The following is a 17,376-nucleotide window of genomic DNA, read 5'->3' as shown; positions in this document are numbered from 1 at the left end:
GCCTCCATGCTGGCCATGCAGTGTGCGGAGTTGATCAGCCAAGATGGCGCCGGAACACGCGACCGGAGGCGCCAAGGGCTTGGGATGTGGCGGTGGTGCAGCGGATCTGCGCCTAGAAGGCATGGGTGAGTAGCGGAGATGTACCACGGTACCGAGGAGGGCCCTGGAGGTGAGTCTGACGGGTTTTACCGGCAGCAGGATGGGTTAAAAGGTTCAGGATGGTGGGAGCTCCCGGAGCACACGTCCTCACTGCTCTACATCCAAGCCACGCCCCCCAAAAGTCCATACGTTTAAAATGATATTGTAGCAATAAAAATGACTTCCGTGCAAAGTCCCAGTAGTGAACCAGCACCAATCCAGCTAAGGTGAGGTGAGCGGCCACTGCACTCACTGGTTGGATTGGTGCGGTTTCACTACTGGGATCTTTTGCACGGAAGTCACTTTTATTGCTACAATATCATAATTTTAAACTTATGGACTTTTGAATTTTTTTTTATTATATTGGTTTCAGGAACGTTATGAACTTTGGAATTTTTTACTCATTTTATATATATATATATATATATATATATATATATATATATATATATATATATATATATATATATATATATACACAGTAAAACCTTGGATTGCGAGCATAATTAGTTCCGGAAACATGCTTGTAATCCAAAGCACTCTTATATCAAAGCGAATTTCCCCATAAGAAATAATGGAAACTCAGAGGATTTGTTCCACAACCATTTATTCATAAATCCATCAGTTTATAGTCCATATAAAAAGATTATAGCATTGCGATAGGTTATATAACCATAAAATGTCCATCCACTGATAGCCCCTTCCACAAGGGGATTTGAAGCAAAATCCAGCAGGAGCTACAGAGTATCAAAGAGAAGAGAGGCGCCTCTAAGTGTAGCAATATGGTTCCATTTAATGAAGGTACAACATTTAGCAACTCACATGGTTGATGAATAAAACAGGCACATCTAAGTATGCAGGCATCCGGGGTAAAGCTATCCACATAGACCGTCTTCTGCACCGCCGGCTGCCAGTCTGTAATCCTGACCGGGAAGACCACACTGCAGTAAAGCGATCTGAAAGCGAGGGGCAGCATGGAAGGGATGACGTAGATGGCGGTGCGGAGGATGGTCCATGTGGACAGCTTTAGCCTGGATGCCTGCATCCCTAGATGTGCCTGTTCCTATCATCAACCATGTGAGTTGCTAAATGTTATACCTTCATTAAATTTAACCATATTGCTACACTTAGAGGTGCCTCTCTTCTCTTTTCTACTCAGCTGTGACTTGAGGCTACTTGTATATCAAGACATCGCTTGTAAACCAAGTCAAAATTTATTTGAAAATTTTGCTTGTCTTGCAAAGCGCTCTTAAACCAAGTTACTCTCAAACCAAGGTTTTACTGTGTATATATATATATATTTTTTTTTTTTCTTTCACCCTCATTGCACTATTCCTTTGTGGGTTTAAAATGTGCAGGTTTTGCACACTAGATTTTTTAGTACGGTTTTATATATTTTGAGCACTTGAGTGTCATTTATGCTCAGTTAATGTTGTTTTTGCTATAGCGCCAATTTGATTTCCTTTATTATGTACCCCATTGTTGGTGCCATTGGGAGAAATTCTGCCCCTTCATTGGTGTTAGTGGGGGGAATTATGTCCCATAGTTGGTATCCGTGGATAAAAATAGTGCCCAAAGGGCAACAGTTTGTTCACCACTGTTCTACACACATGTAATTACTCCATGTGCAAATATATGCGCATAGCTGTGCAGGTTGTCATTGATTTCTACAGGCTGAGCACCCCCAACTGATTGTGAACATCGGGCCGTACCCACCACAAAAATACACTGATCTGGGTTGGTGGTGTGTAGCCCTCGGTGGCCATGTGAACGAACCCTTATGTATGAAATTTTTCATTATTTTGAAAAATATTGATTTGTCCTATTTGTATTTTTCAGTGTAAAGCAATCTTGGAAAAAAAACAGTAATTTTTTTTTCCCTTATATTTTATTTATTTCAGTGAGCAGGACATGCTGCTCCGAACCTGAAACCATGAGGTACAAGTCCTGCCTGAGCCCATCGTTCTTCTCTCGATCAACACTGCACACCTTTCTGCTTGGATTCACTTATGTCGCTCTGGCATCAAGCCGCATCCTTTTGGTCAGATTCTCAGCCAATAAGGGTTAGAAAACCATTTATTAATTTCAATTAATTTCAATAATGCAGAACATGTTGGCCAATATTTAAATGGTCATTTACCAATCCTGGACCGCCCGAAAGAGTTTTTACGTTGGTACGTTGACATTAAATATTGGTGTTATGGCAGCAGATGGCTGCCATAACCCAGATATTTTTTTACAGGGTGGGCGGTCCTCTTTCACATAAAAGTGGTTCCAGTGGTGGATTCGCCATGGGATCACTATTATGGGTGGCGGGAGAGGTGTCCCTCCCCCCCCCCTCTTGTCGCTGGTAGTGGGGAAAATGATCTGCTCTATCCATGTCCCAGGCAGGAAGTCGAGTGAGGGCAAGATGGCCGCCACTCTATGGCCTTGGACGACCGGAGCGACGTCATACGTCGCTTCTTTCCAAAGGCCTTAAAGGTCCCATTTTTTGTTCATGTTTAAAGAGAAAAAAAAAGTCCTTTTTTATTTATTTATTTTTATTTTATTTTGTTGTTGCTTTTAAGTGTGGTTGTGAGAGCTGTGGTATTTTTTGACTCCAGATCTCACATCACATCACAGTCCTGCTTATTTCTATTACAAGGAAGGTTTACATACCTTGTAATGGGAATAAGAGTTGATTCACACTAGCGCGACCTTTCAGGCGACTTGTCAGCCTGACAAGTCGCGCTCCCTCGCGGACTGCTACAGGACCCGTTCTAATAGGATCGACACTTAGAAAAAGGGTCCTGTACTACTTTGGGGCGACCTCAGAGCGACTTGCATAGTCTTCCATTATGTGAAGTCCATGCAAGTCACTCCGAAGTCGTGGTGCATGGGAATGCATAAGTCGCCCCCAAAATAGTAAGGAGGGGTGCCGCCCCAGTGTGAACCGAGCCTTTTTTTTTAAATAAAAATGAATAAGAAAAACATTTTTTTTTAAAGCACCCCCTCCCTCCGAGCTCGTGCGCAGAAGCGAACGCATATGCAAGTTGTGCCCACATATGTAAACAGTGTTCAAACCACACATGTGAGGTATTGCCGCAATCATTTGAGTGAGAGCAATAATTCTAGCCCTCCTCTGTAACTCTAAACTGGTAACTTGTAGAAATGTTTAAAGCGTCGCCTATGGAGATTTTTAAGTACCAATGTTTGTCGCCATTCCACGAGCGTGCACAATTTTGAAGCATGACGTGTTGGGTTTCTATTTACTCGGCGTAACGTTATCCTTCACATTATAGAAAAAAAATTTGGCTAACTTTACTGTTTTCTTATTTTTTTATTGAAAACAGTGAATTTTATCCAAAAAAATTGCGTTTGTAAGAGCACTGCGCAAATATGGTGTGACATAAAATATTGCAATGATAGGGTCTTTGCTAAAATATATATTATATGTGTTGGGGGGTTCTAAATAATTTTCTAGCAAAAAATACAGTTTTAACTTGTAAACAAGTGTCAGAAATAGGCCTGGTCCTTAAGTGGTTAACCGATGGACTTTACAATAGTTCCATCCCCCGTTGTTAGTGAAGGAGGGACAACGACCTCAAGTAGATTGTAAAATAAAAGTTTATTTTTAAAAAAAAAAACTAAATATAACTAAAACAACAAAAACACAAAAAAGGATCAAAATTGATGAAGCATGAGTAGGCATGCAGTCTTTTCTTTGTACTGCTGCTCATTTTTTGACCAGCAGGTGTCGCTAGAACCTAGAAAATGGCATGCACTCTTGTTGTTCAGTAACAAAAGCCTGATTTTATAGACATCAGTGAGTCTAGAATTTCATCAGTCATTTTTATTTATTATATGCACTTTTCATAGGTAATGCAGTCCATTTTGTTATTTACCTTCCTGTGATGATGAAAAAAAAAATGCAATGGGAGAGGAGAAGCTAATTGACACAAAAACAAAAGACGCGAGGCAAGCCATTGCTGCTCCTGTGGCTGTACCATGTTTAATTGTCTCTCTCTGAGATGTATCTCGGCTTACAATATAAATATATAAATATAAATCTTTCAGCTTTGTCATATTTTAGTCTTTCTGTAGTCTACTGCACGGCCTGACCTGTTTTTTTTTTTTTTTTTTTTTTTCCTAATTAGAAGGCCAAGGCCCTATCATTGAATTGTAGATTGGCTCCACTCAATAAATGTTATATGTAGCTATTGTGTTTTTTTTTTTTTTTGGTTTATAGCATCTAAGATAAAGCCCAGGCCTTCAAAGCCCCTATTGTGTACTAAAGCTTTGTGTCTGTCAACTTGCTTTTCATTGAAAATTCAAGCTGTGCTGCAGGACACAAACCCTTAATGCCAAAAGTACAAAAGTATATGTTCAATTACTATGTATTTTGTTTTGCAGATAACACTTATGACTATGTTCCAGCTACCGTTAATGTGTGCGCCGAGGCTGTCAAGCTGCTTCCCTGCTTGATAATGGCTTTTAGAGTCATTCAGAAAGGCAAGGTGTCTACATTATTTTCCAATGTTAGATGACAGCATAAAAAGCTAGTCTCAACAAATGTGATCTGCTCTGGGACAATGTGTTTTATCTGCTTATATTTATGCTTTTGTCATACCGATTTTGTTATTTCATTTTACCTGAGTGATGTTAGAAAAATAAAAGGATAACTTAGCTTGGTTCTAAAGGCTAGACATTTTTTTTTTTTTTTTTAACCTTAACCGCTTTCTGCCTGCAATATAGCCGATAGGCGACTACAGTGAAAGTCTCCAGTTCTGGAAGGACGTCCATGCCTCCTGCACACCCCCTGGTGCTTTGGACACTTTACCATGTGATCAGCTGGCTCCAATCACAACTGTCACAATGTAAACAGCAGTTTGCCAGTTATCAGCTCTTATCAGCTCTCCTTTCCTCACACAGAGACATGTGGGGAAAGGAGAGCTGATCTGTGGGGGTACAGTAAGTACATACTTTACACTGATAATCCATGCCCTGATTATCAGTGACTCCTTGTCGGTGCAGCCTCGTCGGTGACTCCTTGTCGGTGCAGCCTCGTCGGTGCAGCCTCGTCGGTGCAGCCTCGTCGGTGCAGCTTCGTCGGTGCAGCCTCGTCGGTGACTCCTCGTCGGTGCAGCCTCGTCGGTGACTCCTCGTCGGTGCAGCTTCGTCGGTGACTCCTCGTCGGTGGGGGACCGGAGGAGAGGAGAATCAGAGCTTCTCTGTGCAGAACCTGGTAAGTATAACAGGTTATGGGAAAAAAAACAAAACCCTAAAGCCTTTACACCTGCTTTAATATCTAGTGGCTGATATATAAATGTGCATAAAAATTTGCAATGTTCAAATAAAGCAGACTAAAACGCACTAGCAGCGCTTAAATAAAGTGCAATATAGTAGGCTAGGAGATAAAGTCAATAAAGTTCATGCATAATGCCCGAAGGGTGTCCACTGGCGACAGTCCTAAGCACACAAAAAGTCCTTGGTCTTTCACACCGGACCCTCCACCACACCAGGGTGCTCACCCTTAAGGAAATGCACTCACCAGAACTCTGGTTAAAACGAGCCCAACACATATGCCGATCACCAGCTGTATGTAGATCGTCCGATCCCCACTGTCCAGGACCACACTGACTCCAGACAAAGCACCTGATAAATCTCGGTCTGTTCGGTATGTATGGCAAACCAGGATTCAAAGGTGGTACATGTGGAAATAATAGGTCTCATAGAACAGTACCGTTTGGCTAAAAACCTCTTTATTTCCCCAGCAAAAACATTATCTCTTTAAAAGGTAAAAACATTACCTCTTTATTTCCCCGGGATAAAAACATCTCTGATGTCTTGGGCATTTCCCAGCAGGAATGCCTAGCGGAAACCGTGAGACCAGTGGATAATAAACAGGAGTGGAGTTTCCTGACACAGTACAACTCACAATGCAGAGAGGTGGAGGATATCATCAGGAAGCATTGGGGTGTACTGAGTTTGGATAGGATTTTGGGTAATAATATTCCATCTAAACCCACCTTTGTGTACAAGAAAGCTCCTACTTTTGGTGATCAATTAGTTTGCAAGGTTCTTGACCCCCCGACCCAACCAACAATGTTTTGGGATAACAGAACTGGGTTTTATGCCTGTCGTCGGTGCAAGACATGCAGACAAGTGCGAACGCATCTGCGTGGCTTTTCGTCTTTTTGCTCTTCCGCTAATGGTGGGGTTTTTGATATTAAAGACCTTATCACATGCCACACCACCCATGTGGTGTATGGCATGGAATGCCCGTGTGGGCTCATCTATATCGGAAGAACAAAGAGAACAATTGCAATAAGAATTTCCGAACATATTGCAAATATTCGGAAGGGTTTTAAGGACCATAACGTCTCTTTACACTTTAAGGAGCATCATAATCAAGACCCCTCTGATCTAAAATTTTGGGGTATAGAGCATGTTAACCCTGTTTGGAGGGGCTCTAACAGGGTGAGAGAACTGTCCAAGCGTGAAACGCATTGGATTTTCTTGACAGATTCTCTCTATCCTAAAGGGTTAAACGTTGATCTTGACGTCAACTGTTTTATCAGTGATTATTGATGTTTTCTTACTGGTTTTTGTTCCCTTGTTCTGTATTTTAGTATTTTAGCATTTTAGTTTGACTATTTATTAGGGATGTATCCTTTTAATGTATATCATAGAGTTTAAGTGTATTATGTATATTGAAAGGTGGTATTCAATTAATATGGAGCCGCCTATAAATGTTTTTACTTTACATGTAAATGGCTGTATGATCTGCCCATGATCCGACTGGTTGAACGCCCGCTGTATATGTGTCCTTGGACACCGGATGCGGCAGGTAAATCTGATCGGAGACGGCGGTGACGCCAAGTATTGGCGGAAGTCAACATTACATGGTATGACTTGCAGAGTGGGCGGAAGTGATGACTAAAGCGGAGCGTTCTGCGTCATACGGCTGATTGGTGCCACCGCCCCCTCTGGCGCTGTCAAATAGCAGTGACCGTTCCCGCGTGGCCACGCCCTCTGTTGAAGTCACTTGCTGACAAAACGCGTCGGGCGTGGTCACGCGGTCACAAAGTACGACCAGCGTCAGACGCCGAACCCGGAGGCTCGCTCTAGCTAGGTACCAGCGGCGAACTAACAGCACGGGGACCGGCTGCAGGACGCAGGTTATGCCTCACTTCAGTTGTGTTATGCCTTTTATCGTATTATGACATGTAAGTGCAATTGCTACAGGGAGTTGTTTTTGCTGGGGAAATAAAGAGGTTTTTAGCCAAACGGTACTGTTCTATGAGACCTATTATTTCCACATGTACCACCTTTTGAATCCTGGTTTGCCATACATACCGATCGGACCGAGATTTATCAGGTGCTTTGTCTGGAGCCAGTGTGGTCCTGGACAGTGGGGATCGGACGATCTACATACAGCTGGTGATCGGCATATGTGTTGGGCTCGTTTTAACCAGAGTTCTGGTGAGTGCATTTCCTTAAGGGTGAGCACCCTGGTGTGGTGGAGGGTCTGGTGTGAAAGACCAAGGACTTTTTGTGTGCTTAGGACTGTCGCCAGTGGACACCCTTCGGGCATTATGCATGAACTTTATTGACTTTATCTCCTAGCCTACTATATTGCACTTTATTTAAGCGCTGCTAGTGCGTTTTTAGTCTGCTTTATTTGAACATTGCAAATTTTTATGCACCTTTTATTTATATGATTCTATGTTATAGCAGCAGCTTGTGTGTATGTGGATTCACATTGCATTTTTAACCTTTTATGTTAGCGCCGGTTGAGCAGGTTTTAGTCCCCCGGTTTTATCTTCACTTGCTCCTTTTTTACATATTTATTTCTTAAACCTGAAAGTTATGGATGTTATATCCTTTTTAAAAAATAGGAATCTTAAGGAAGAAACTATTTTCTCTGCGGAGTTTGTTGAGGAACCTTCGCATGATTTAACCTCGACTCTCACCCTGTTAAGTAACTTACTTGAAAAACAAGTGAGGACATGGTGGGACATCTGTACCTTCAACCAGTACATCAAAGAGGGCATCATTATGAGGAGTCTGAGGTGGGATGTTAGTCCCCAAGATGCCCTTAATGATGAGGTGTCTACCAAAGAATGGTTAGATTTCTTTAATAAATCTGGTAAAGAGCTACAACAACTAGTATTAAAAAGGAAAAAACGGAAAATGGCCATACTAGAGAAAAGGATCGCGGTTACAATTGATCCTGGAACCTGACAAAGAGGTGGCTCAAGTTACTAAGTTTAACACAGATGTCAAAAAGAAATTAGAAAAAATTGACAGGGATACACATAAAAAGAAAATTAAGAAATTTAGGAGAGATATGCAGTATTTCAGGACTGGCAATGTGTATGTCTGGCAAAATCTGACTGGACAGCACATGGCACAGTCTATGGAGTCCGTTCCAAACACACCGCTCCCATCCACTTCTGGAGGAGTGGGAGCCACCCAACAAACTTATTTAGTTTCTAATGTATTTAATACTAAGAAAAAGAACAAGGGAAAGACTAAATCCAATAACACCAATCCTTGCAATATTGGTCAGTGGCAGCACATTCCTTTTAGGAACGGTGGGCATGATGGGCCTCATAATGGAGGTGGCCCTAACTCCCCCAGACCTCTCCCAACCTTTAATAGGTATGATCAATTGGGTGATTATAATACACCATCCACCCCTGTGCCCCCGCCTTGTCCTTTTTTATGGGGGGGAGACGAGGAGGCAGACCCTGGACGGGGAGACCGACCGAGTGGGGCCCTCCGGGCTATCCACCGAGGAATGGCCCACCTACCCAATATCCCTACAGAGCAGACCCCGAATGCGAGGGAACCGAGCAGGGAGGAAGTACCACAAAAAAAGACGATTGGTGGACTAACGGTCATATATAATTTAGCTGGCATTTCACTCACGCAAAAAGAAACTAATATTCTCAATGCAGGGTTGAAATGCGCTAAACATAAACCCCTTAACAAGTTTGACGTGTACGTCGATGTGCACAAGTATGTCCGAAAAATCAACCTTAAAAGATATTTTCTTAACCCAAATCGTGTCACTAACAGTAATCGGGCTAATAACATGGTCTCTACTGTGGAGGTAGATAGTGGCCTTAAAAACCACTCTCTTTTCAATCCTCCACAATCCTCTAACCAATGCGTGGAAGTATTTAAAAATCTCATACTGCAGGATGTAAAGGCCTTACAGCCCAAGAGAGGGGTGAACCCTAGGCACATCCAACAAGGTTTAGAGGCTCTTGAAAGGAGAAAAGACGTTACAATTAGACCAACCGATAAGGGGGGTGGGGTGGTGATCCTCAAAAAAGATTTCTATCTTAAGCAGTTGAGTGACATGCTCTCAGATACGGAAACGTATGAGGAGCTAAGAGGTGATCCAACCCAGGAGTATAGGAGGATTTTGAAAGATCTTGTAAGGTACGGCTACTACCATCGTGTTCTCTCTGACAAAGAACAGAGGTATTTGATGCCGTGTTACAATAGAATCCCCACGATATATACTCTCCCAAAAATTCACAAAAATGTACAAAACCCCCCCGCGAGACCCATTGTGAATGGGATAAATTCAGTGACCGCCAGATTGAGTGAATACCTGGACTTCTTTTTGCAGGTAAGCGTAGTGAATCTCAGGTCGTATTTAAAAGACACCAGGGATTTCCTGCGCGCTTTAAAAGAGGTTCAGATATCCCCAGATAAGGAAGTATTTTTGGTGACTGCAGATGTGTCCTCGTTGTACACCGTTATCCAACACGAGGACGCCTTGTTAGCCCTTAATTGGGCTTTTTGCAGTAGAACCGACCTCCCTGACCCCCAGAAAAGATTTTTGAAGTGCGCACTTGAGTTTTGTTTAGCGCATAACTATTTTTGGTTTAACGGTAATTTTTATAATCAAAAACGTGGCGTGGCTATGGGAGCCAAGTTTGTTCCCAGCCTCGCCAATCTTTTCATGGGCGAATGGGAGGATCGGTTCATCTATGCCCGTGGTAAGAATGAGTTAAAACTATACCGAAGGTATATTGATGACTTATTCTTTATATGGGAGGGCTCTGAGAACAGCTTGAGAGAATTTGCGGATTCACTCAACTCCAATACAAATAATATCAAATTGGAGTTCAGTTGGAGCCATGAGTCGATCCACTATTTGGATGTAGAGGTGATGTTGATTAATGGAGCATTGGAAACTCGGGTATATTTTAAACCCACTGACCGCAATGGGCATCTTCCCATTCATAGCGGTCATCACCACCGCTGGTTGCAGAACATCCCAAAGGGGCAGTTTCTGCGAGTCAGGAGAAATTGCTCCTTGGATACGGATTTTCTGACCCAATCTCAAGTTCTCCGACAACGTTTCCTGGAGAAGGGATATGATAGTCGGGTACTGGATAAAAACATCTCTGATGTCTTGGGCGTTTCCCAGCAGGAATGCCTAGCAGAAACCGTGAGACCAGTGGATAATAAACAGGAGTGGAGTTTCCTGACACAGTACAACTCACAATGCAGAGAGGTGGAGGATATCATCAGGAAGCATTGGGGTGTACTGAGTTTGGATAGGATTTTGGGTAATAATATTCCATCTAAACCCACCTTTGTGTACAAGAAAGCTCCTACTTTTGGTGATCAATTAGTTTGCAAGGTTCTTGACCCCCCGACCCAACCAACAATGTTTTGGGATAACAGAACTGGGTTTTATGCCTGTCGTCGGTGCAAGACATGCAGACAAGTGCGAACGCATCTGCGTGGCTTTTCGTCTTTTGCTCTTCCGCTAATGGTGGGGTTTTTGATATTAAAGACCTTATCACATGCCACACCACCCATGTGGTGTATGGCATGGAATGCCCGTGTGGGGTCATCTATATCGGAAGAACAAAGAGAACGATTGTAATAAGAATTTCCGAACATATTGCAAATATTCGGAAGGGTTTTAAGGACCATAACGTCTCTTTACACTTTAAGGAGCATCATAATCAAGACCCCTCTGATCTAAAATTTTGGGGTATAGAGCATGTTAACCCTGTTTGGAGGGGCTCTAACAGGGTGAGAGAACTGTCCAAGCGTGAAACGCATTGGATTTTCTTGACAGATTCTCTCTATCCTAAAGGGTTAAACGTTGATCTTGACATCAACTGTTTTATCAGTGATTATTGATGTTTTCTTACTGGTTTTTGTTCCCTTGTTCTGGATTTTAGTATTTTAGCATTTTAGTTTGACTATTTATTAGGGATGTATCCTTTTAATGTATATCATAGAGTTTAGGTGTATTGGGTATATTGAAAGGTGGTATTCAATGATTAATATGGAGCCGCCTATAAATGTTTTTTCTTTACATGTAAATGGCTGTATGATCTGCCCATGATCCGACTGGTTGAACGCCCACTGTATATGTGTCCTTGGACACCAGATGCGGCAGGTAAATCTGATCGGAGACGGAGGTGACGCCAAGTATGGGCGGAAGTCAACATTACATGGTATGACTCGCAGAGTGGGCGGAAGTGATGACTAAAGCGGAGCGTTCTGCGTCATACGGCTGATTGGTGCCACCGCCCCCTCTGGCGCTGTCAAATAGCAGTGACCGTTCCCGCGTGGCCACGCCCTCTGTTAAAGTCACTTGCTGACGAAACGCGTTGGGCGTGGTCACGAGGTACGACCAGCGTCAGACGCCGAACCCGGAGGCTCGCTCTAGCTAGGTACCAGCGGCGAACTAACAGCACGGGGACCAGCTGCAGGACGCAGGTTATGCCTCACTTCAGTTGTGTTATGCCTTTTATCGTATTATGACATGTAAGTGCAATTGCTACAGGGGATTGTTTTTGCTGGGGAAATAAAGAGGTTTTTAGCCAAACGGTACTGTTCTATGAGACCTATTATTTCCACATGTACCACCTTTGAATCCTGGTTTGCCATACATACCGATCGGACCGAGATTTATCAGGTGCTTTGTCTGGAGTCAGTGTGGTCCTGGACAGTGGGGATCGGACGATCTACATACAGCTGGTGATCGGCATATGTGTTGGGCTCGTTTTAACCAGAGTTCTGGTGAGTGCATTTCCTTAAGGGTGAGCACCCTGGTGTGGTGGAGGGTCTGGTGTGAAAGACCAAGGACTTTTTGTGTGCTTAGGACTGTCGCCAGTGGACACCCTTCGGGCATTATGCATGAACTTTATTGACTTTATCTCCTAGCCTACTATATTGCACTTTATTTAAGCGCTGCTAGTGCGTTTTTAGTCTGCTTTATTTGAACATTGCAAATTTTTATGCACCTTTTATTTATATGATTCTATGTTATAGCAGCAGCTTGTGTGTATGTGGATTCACATTGTATTTTTAACCTTTTATGTTAGCGCCGGTTGAGCAGGTTTTAGTCCCCCGGTTTTATCTTCACTTGCTCCTTTTTTACATATTTATTTCTTAAACCTGGCAGCTATGGATGTTATATCCTTTTTAAAAAATAGGAATCTTAAGGAAGAAACTATTTTCTCTGCGGAGTTTGTTGAGGAACCTTCGCATGATTTAACCTCGACTCTCACCCTGTTAAGTAACTTACTTGAAAAACAAGTGAGGACATGGTGGGACATCTGTACCTTCAACCAGTACATCAAAGAGGGCATCATTATGAGGAGTCTGAGGTGGGATGTTAGTCCCCAAGATGCCCTTAATGATGAGGTGTCTACCAAAGAATGGTTAGATTTCTTTAATAAATCTGGTAAAGAGCTACAACAACTAGTATTAAAAAGGAAAAAGCGGAAAATGGCCATACTAGAGAAAAGGATCGCGGAGTTACAATTGATCCTGGAACCTGACAAAGAGGTGGCTCAAGTTACTAAGTTTAACACAGATGTCAAAAAGAAATTTAGAAAAATTGACAGGGATACACATAAAAAGAAAATTAAGAAATTTAGGAGAGATATGCAGGATTTCAGGACTGGCAATGTGTATGTCTGGCAAAATCCGACTGGACAGCACATGGCACAGTCTATGGAGTCCGTTCCAAACACACCGCTCCCATCCACTTCTGGAGGAGTGGGAGCCAACCGAACAAACTTATTTATTTTCTAATGTATCTAATACTAAGAAAAAGAACAAGGGAAAGACTAAATCCAATAACAACACCAATCCTTCCAATATTGGTCAGTGGCAGCACATTCCTTTTAGGAACGGTGGGCATGATGGACCTCGTAATGGAGGTGGCCCTAACTCCCCCAGACCTCTCCCAACCTTTAATAGGTATGATCAATTGGGTGATTATGATACACCATCCTCCCCTGTGCCCCCGCCTCGTCCTTTTTTATGGAGGGGCGGTCGGGGCAGGGGGGGAGACGAGGAGGCAGACCCAGGTTATGCCTCACTTCAGTTGTGTTATGCCTTTTATCGTATTATGACATGTAAGTGCAATTGCTACAGGGAATTGTTTTTGCTGGGGAAATAAAGAGGTTTTTAGCCAAACGGTACTGTTCTATGAGACCTATTATTTCCACATGTACCACCTTTGAATCCTGGTTTGCCATACATACCAATCGGACCGAGATTTATCAGGTGCTTTGTCTGGAGTCAGTGTGGTCCTGGACAGTGGGGATCGGACGATCTACATACAGCTGGTGATCGGCATATGTGTTGGGCTCGTTTTAACCAGAGTTCTGGTGAGTGCATTTCCTTAAGGGTGAGCACCCTGGTGTGGTGGAGGGTCCGGTGTGAAAGACCATGGACTTTTTGTGTGCTTAGGACTGTCGCCAGTGGACACCCTTCGGGCATTATGCATGAACTTTATTGACTTTATCTCCTAGCCTACTATATTGCACTTTATTTAAGCGCTGCTAGCGCGTTTTAGTCTGCTTTATTTGAACATTGCAAATTTTTATGCACCTTTTATTTATATGATTCTATGTTATAGCAGCAGCTTGTGTGTATGTGGATTCACATTGTATTTTTAACCTTTTATGTTAGCGCCGGTTGAGCAGGTTTTAGTCCCACGGTTTTATCTTCACTTGCTCCTTTTTTTACTTCCTTTTTTTTTTTACTTCCTTTTCACCTCCAAGTTTTCCTGATTTACACAATAGAATTTTGATAATATTTTTATTTAATTCCTTTACAATGTTGTGCATACATTTAAAGCTAAACTTCAGACACACCAATTTTTTTTTTTAAAATTGATTCCTCAATAGACATAAAGGATATACCAATCCACTTTGCAAACACAGATATTACATTGTAAATATAGCAGTGACATCACTTTGCTGCTTGTGCAGAGAGCACAGCTGTGTGAGGGACCCAACAGAACTGCTTACAACAGGCTGTTGTAGAAAACTACAGGAGGGGGTGGAGACAAGACCAGTCATCCTGTACAAGGAGACACCACAGCAGTGACTGGTCTTTATTATAGAATGCTCATTCAAAGAGTCAAAGTTTCAAGCATTATTATACCCCATACCAAAAATGTAATGTATTACAGCTTACCATTCATTAGATGTTGTGGCTGCATTAGCTTTCTTGTTTTAGGCTTTTTTCCCTTTGTTTTTACCTGGGGATCTGGCCAGTGACACGCCTTCTGTATTAGAGTACCCCCACTCTGGATAAAGGAGTACAGGGGACACATTTGAACAACAGCATTGTCAGTCTGTAGGGAGGGGACTGTTGGGTGTACTAGCAGATTTAAATACACTAGCAAATTGAAACCCAACTCCAGCTAATACTATATAAGCAGTTTGGGATAAAAATTTTACATAAATGACTAACTAAAAGTTGATCATTATTGGCACCTCTTCTCTCTCATCATTTTACTTTATAAACCTACCTAAACCGATTTAAAGTATAATAATAATATATATATTAGTATCTCACAAAAGTGAGTACATCCCTCACATTTTTGTAAATATTTTATTATATCTTTTCATGTGACAGCTTGTATAACAGTGTAAATTTGTTGTATCCCTCAAAATAACTCAACACACAGCCAGTAATGTCTAAAACGCTGGCAACAAAAGTGAGTACACCCCTAAGTAAAAATGTCAAATTGCGCCCAATTAGCCATTTTCCCTCCCCAGGGTCATGTGACTCATTAGTGTTACAAGGTCTCAGGTGTGAATTGGGAGCAGGTGTGTTAAATTTGGTGTTATCGCTTTCGCTCTCACTCTCCTACTGGTCACTGAAAGTTCAACATGGCACCTCATGGCAAAGAACTCTCTGAGGATCTGAAAAAAGAATTGTTGCTCTACAAAAAGATGGCATAGGCAATAAGATGATTTCCAAGACCCTGAAACTGAGATGCAGCACGGTGGCCAAGACCATACGGCGGTTTAACAGGACAGGTTCCACTCAGAACAAGCCTTGCCATGGTCAACCAAAGAAGTTGAATGCACGTGCTCAGCATCAAATCCAGAGGTTGTTTTTGGGAAATAGACGTATGAGTGCTGCCAGCATTGCTGCATAGGTTGTAGGGGTGGGGGGTCAGCCTGTCAGTGCTCAGACCATACCCCACACACTGCATCAAAGTGGTCTGCATGGCTGTCGTCCAAGAAGGAAGCCTTCTAAAGATGATACACAAGAAAGCCTGCAGTTTGCTGAAGACAAGCAGACTAAGGACATAGATTACTGGAATCATGTCCTGTGGTCTGAGACGAAGATAAACTTATTTGGTTAAGATGACAAGTGTGTCTTGCCATACAGTCAAGCATGGTGGTGGGAGTGTCATGGTCTAGGGCTGCATGAGTGCAGCCGGCACTGGGGAGCTACAGTTCATTGAGGGAACCAACATGTACTGTGACATACTGAAGCAGAGCATGATCCCCCTCCCTTCGGAGACTGGGCCACAGGGTTGTTTTCCAACATAACGACCCCAAACGCACCTCCAAGATGACCACTGCCTTGCTAAAGAAGCTTAAGGTAAATGTGATGGACTGGCCAAGCATGTCTCCAGACCTAAACCCTATTGAGCATCTGTGGGGCATCCTCAAACGGAAGGTGGAGGCGTAAGGTCTCTTCACCAGCCATCCACCAGTTTTGTGATGTCATCATAGAGGAGTGGAAGAGGACTCCAGTGACAACCTGTGAAGCTCTGGTAAAATCCATGCCCAAGAGGGTTAAGGCAGTGCTGGAAAATAATGGTGGCCATACAAAATTTTGACACAATTTGGACATTTTCACTTAGGGGTGTACTCACTTTTGTTGCCAATGGTTTAGACAACAATGGCTGTGTGTTGAGTTATTTTGAGGGGACAGCAAATTGTCACTTATACAAGCTGTACACTCACTACTTTTTATTGTAGTAAAGTATGAAAAGATATAATAAAATACTTGCGAGAGAGAGAGATTGATTTCTCCTTTTTAATTTGAATTGAGTGGGGAGCAATCAGTCCCTCTGCCAAGTTTTTACTGCAGTCTATGTCCCTGACTGGGAGAGTTGTCTGTAAGGGGAAGTCCTACATGTAAGAGTTGTCAGAGCAAGAAGTGGAGAATAATCTTCCAATGGGGACAATTGTTCTGACAGTGGTTTAAAATGGGCATTCCCCTCCCTTTGGTGATATTTTCTTGACTGTTTAACTTGCAGACCTTGTATATAAAATAAGCATATAAATAGGAAAACTGTTGGCAACGCGGGTATGTGTAAAGGCCTGTACACACGATACAAAAATCAGAAGGAAAATTTAGTCCGACGACCGATCTGCCGATTTTAGGATTGTTAGTATAGTGCTTTCGACAGCCGATTACGAATTTGCGGACGACAAAAACTGGATGTGCAGGCTATAAAATTTTTATCGTACGTCAACACAACGTCCGATTTTCTCCTTTCATCCTTCCAGGACGGCCTACATATGAGAGATTGTGGCTCCGCCTCACAGGAAACACAACTAATTTGCAGCTGTTAAAAAGGTCCCACCCATCCTTGAGCTTCAGTTCAGTTGTGTTTCCAACCTCACATCGGAATGTTTTTTTTTTTACTAACCTGAAGGCAAATGACTGTCTGAGAGGTACCCCTGGAAGGCAGCTTCGGTCGGCCTAATGGCAGGTTCCTCCCTAGCTGCGTCCTGGAAACATTAGCTTTCAGGTCGCCAAACATACCAGGTAGTGCGGTTTGCCTTACAGTGAAGGTCCCTCATACCTGAAGTCCTGTTGTCTCTGCAGGAAAGTCTCCTCCATTAGCTCCTCTAAAGCGGTAAGGATTTTGCCGGGTAAGTGAAAAATTTCCCGTCAAGGAGCGCGCCGCAAGCCACTCTGTGAAGACCGGACAGC

General features: G+C 42.8%; 1 protein-coding gene across 1 annotated transcript in view; it reads left to right on the top strand.

Annotated features, from left to right (window-relative positions):
• Positions 1–2,043: 2,043 nt before the first annotated feature.
• The window catches only part of SLC35A5 (solute carrier family 35 member A5), a 39,882-nt gene continuing 24,549 nt past the window's right edge, over positions 2,044–17,376 (top strand). The window contains exons 1-2 of the mRNA XM_082245664.1: positions 2,044–2,201; positions 4,531–4,634. Coding sequence (XP_082101790.1) covers positions 2,072–2,201; positions 4,531–4,634 — 234 coding nt within the window. The 5' untranslated portion in view covers positions 2,044–2,071. The remainder of the gene's footprint in view (positions 2,202–4,530; positions 4,635–17,376) is intronic.

This window comes from Pelophylax lessonae, assembly GCF_965119305.1.
Source record: "Pelophylax lessonae genome assembly, chromosome: 2".
NCBI classification, from domain to species: domain Eukaryota; kingdom Metazoa; phylum Chordata; class Amphibia; order Anura; family Ranidae; genus Pelophylax; species Pelophylax lessonae.
Note: the sequence above shows the minus strand (reverse complement) of the source record. Positions and strands in the feature narration are given on the sequence as shown.